General features: G+C 49.7%; 1 protein-coding gene across 3 annotated transcripts in view; it reads left to right on the plus strand.

Annotated features, from left to right (window-relative positions):
* The first annotated feature begins 1,005 nt into the window (after positions 1 to 1,005).
* fgf18a (fibroblast growth factor 18a) overlaps positions 1,006 to 3,685 on the plus strand; it is a 9,055-nt gene continuing 6,375 nt past the window's right edge. For all 3 annotated transcript variants that reach the window (XM_024284205.2, XM_024284206.2, XM_024284207.2), the window contains exon 1: positions 1,006 to 2,912. In XM_024284205.2, coding sequence (XP_024139973.1) covers positions 2,881 to 2,912 — 32 coding nt within the window. In that variant the 5' untranslated portion in view covers positions 1,006 to 2,880. The remainder of the gene's footprint in view (positions 2,913 to 3,685) is intronic.

Below are 3,685 nucleotides of genomic sequence, written 5' to 3' on the forward strand. Positions count from 1 at the left end.
GAGCTTTCTACTTTTTTTTTCCTTCTTTCAAGATGTGCTGCACAGTCCCTTGTTTGAACTGTTCCATCTGGGCTTAAGAGTACCAGACAGGCCCATACCTTATCACCAGAATGCAGTTCAAAACCCCCTCTTCACAACATTTGTGCTCATGTTCCTCATAGCATTGTGGTGAGCTGAGAAAAAGCGCCCAGACACAGGTGCAAGGATGGAGAGAGCCAGTGGTGGGAGAGGAGGCCAGAAGTTTGTCTGCGGAGCATGACTGGAAAGCCATTCAACCACAGTGCCCCTACCAAGCCCCGCTCAGCTGTGTCCAGTTGCACAAGTGTGTGATTTGAAAGTACAATGTTGAAAAGAATAAGCCCAACATTTGCAGCCAAGATAACTGTCCCTCATGGAGGAGGCCAACACCCTCCCACCCTTAATACACACATGCACGGAAAAATGTACTCTCTATTCTTTCAGGGCGCATATGCGTGACTGTGTGAGTTTGTGTGTGTGTGTGAATGAAAGGTATGGCAGGAGTGTTGTGTTGGCTTGGCGGGCCGTCTGCGGTTGCGCGGCGGTGAGAGGGAGTTTTGGGAGCGCAGAGCGGGCGTTGCTGCCGAAATCCCTGAGAAATGTTCGTTTTGGATCCACACACCGCCCTCCCGACTGTCTCCCATTCTCCTTGTTCCCCGCTTTTAAGGTTTAACTTAAAAGTTATGAAACAGGGAGTCAAAAAGACATCACTTGAAAGCGCGGCAGGGACAGAGAGCGGGAGTGCGGCGCCCTCCACTTTCCACCACCTTCAACCCTGACCCCGGGGCCACTGAGGCTGCAGGGGCGAGGATATTTTTGGAGAGATAATAAGAAGTCCACTTGGTTCTAGGAAAGATATGCGCCTGACAAAACCAGGTGTTTTTGTTATGATAATGCCCTTGGAGGCATTTTTTTTCCTTGTTCCCGCAGGAGACATTTTCAAGAACCCATTTGTTCCTCTTATTTTCTGGAACGTGCGTTGCCCCCGGTACCATGACATCATTTCCATTGTTTCCAATGTATTTTCACAAATTACGAGAAATGTTGGCAGAAGGAAAAACAGAATTACGCACAGGTTATAGGCAGACAAAAAAGATTCCGACTCTGTCACACACACACACAAAAACTTTGAATTGCAAACAAGTGGACTTCTTCCATCTAATTAGTAGACACGCTGAAGTGATCACTTGTTCAAATGTTTCTTTTTTTTTTTTAGTCTGTGCGTTTTGGACAGCATCGCGCAGCGAGCCACTAATCCCATTTTGATCCAATAAGTGTGTGTGAGTTTGTGTGTGTGTGAGAGGGAGGAGGAGGGGGGTGAAAGGGGAGGAGGTGGGAAGGATGGGGGAGAGGAGGCGGGAGGGTGGATTGATCCGCGTCTGTTAAAATCTTGTTCTGGTTTTTCTTGGAGTGAGGTTTGTGCCTGCCGACGCGCCTCTCCCGTGCAGCCCCCTTCAAAAAAAGAGCTTCTTTTTTTAATGAAAAGAAACCTTGGAATTCTTGAAAGGGAGTAGGATCTGCATAATACCAGTGAAGTGGATAAAAGCTCTCGGCTGGGTTCTTTTTGCGTTCTCTTTTGCATTTTTCTTCTCTGGTGTCTGAATGAAACGAGAGGCAGATATTTGGGGGAGCAGAACGGCGCAGGTTCTGCTCTGGGAGTCGATCTGTCAGCGGGATTTTTGAGCAAACACGTTTTTGCCTGAACTTTTATTTCTTCACAAACTGGCGAGATCTGCTCCTGCACCCTGGAGTTTTTTTATTTTCTTATTTTTTTCTCTCGGAGACTCCACAGTTTCCCCCCACTCTCTTCAGAGAAAGTGCCTAAAGTTTCTGCGTTTAAAGAAAAAAATAAATAAAAAGATCGGATTGCATTTTCCCCCTTCAAACATTTTGGAGGTGATGTCATCGCGCTGTGTTTTGGCAGGTATTGTGTCGAGAGGGCGCAGGGAGGACTGCTGCAACCAGGCGGTAACCAGCGGCTGAGCAGAGCGGGGAAGTCCGTAAAATCAGGTGCAAAGTGCGGCTGTCATTTCCTCGCTCGGGTGGCTGAGTCCGCCACCCAGTCACAGCTGTTCCCATCCTCTCCAGCCACCCCTCCCTCCCTCGTCTTTCTTTCCCCTTCATTATTCCCTCCTGTTCTCATTCAGCACTCCCCATAAATCTCTCTGAGCTGGACCGCTCCGGGACCCTATCTCCATCTTTCTCCAACACCGTTGTCCGGTGTCACCCGAGCTGCAGACCCGTTGAGCCAGCGTGGGGACGCAGACATGACCGTCTCGCATTACCCTGCGCCCGCAGAGCCCCCTTCTCCAGGTTTCCGTTTGCTCAATCAGCCAGCCCATGTCTCCCACCTCCACCAGCATCTGAACCCTCACTGCTGGGACTGAAGCCGCCTCCTGCCCCTCCGGTCTGTGGCGGGACAATCATCATCTCACCGTGGAGCTCGCCGTTACGCACTGGATTATCATCACCCTGCGGGGTCATCCAGATCGATTGGCTATTTGTGACGCGTGAGCGCGCTTTCACCTGTTCCTCTCTTTGTCGGGCACGCGCAGCTCCAGCGCTTTAAGTCCTGTGCTCCCCCGCCCATCCACCCCTCCACCGGTCTGGACAGCTGTTAAAGGTTGTCAAGCGGTCAGAGTTACCCCAGCCTCACGCCCCTCCTTGCCCGCGGCTGCATCTTTACGCACACCGGGAAACCGGGGCGCAGCGCTGCCGATGCCCACAGGAGCGGCTGTCAACACTCCACGCAGCATCCACCGGATTCAAACCCCAGAGGGGAACTCTTCGGACTGCAGGACTGGCTCAGCCCGAGAAAGGAGACTGTCTCTGGGTCAAGTTCCATAGTGGAGGGGGGAAGCGATGTGGTCCCTTCTTTCCACGTTGACCGTCTTGTAAGTCTCTTCCTTCTCGTTTTCATGTTATGATCTTGTGATAATCTGGTTCTGATCAGATGTTTGAGGATTTTTGAGAAGCATGAACAGCAAAGAAAGAGGTCTGGGAGGGAGCTTGCAGTGTCTAGCAGTTACATCACTCCTCATAGAAAACATGCCATGAAAAGCTCTGTTTTGATTGGCTGACAGTTCAGGGTCATGGGGTCAGAGTCAGGGCTGTGTTACTCATAAAACCTGACAAAAACATCTTCATGAACATACTTCAGGGAATGACCAGTCTAGCTGAGAAAACACCACTTTCCCATCACCAAATACATATTTCCCCCCATTATGAAGTTGATTCAAATAACTTTGTTTTTTAAAAAAGAAAAACGATAAAGGGCCAAGAACAAATCTAAAGCGTGGAGAGTTTAAACTCAGGGGGCTTGGGTTTGCCAGTTTGAGGTGTGTCTTGTTAAAAGCCCTGGGATTTATTTTTCTTCCTTTGTGCCGGCTGCATTTCTCCCAGATGGCAGTCATCTCCAGATACCTCTCATTCCTTACACAACCTGGACAGGGTGTGTGCTGCTGCCTGTGTCTCCCCTCCCGCACTATCGTCCCACTTTTACTCACCTAACCGCCTACATCTGTCTGCCTCCTTTTGCCCATACCCCCTTATTTTCCACAGATATTTGTCCAGATAAAAAAAAAGCAGGAATTAATAACCGTTGAAAGACGGTGCCCCTGGCAGCATTTGAAGAGGAGTACTCTCACTGTTTAGTCTGCTGGTTTTA

Source organism: Oryzias melastigma, linkage group LG10, assembly GCF_002922805.2.
Source record: "Oryzias melastigma strain HK-1 linkage group LG10, ASM292280v2, whole genome shotgun sequence".
Classification (NCBI taxonomy): Eukaryota; Metazoa; Chordata; class Actinopteri; order Beloniformes; family Adrianichthyidae; genus Oryzias; species Oryzias melastigma.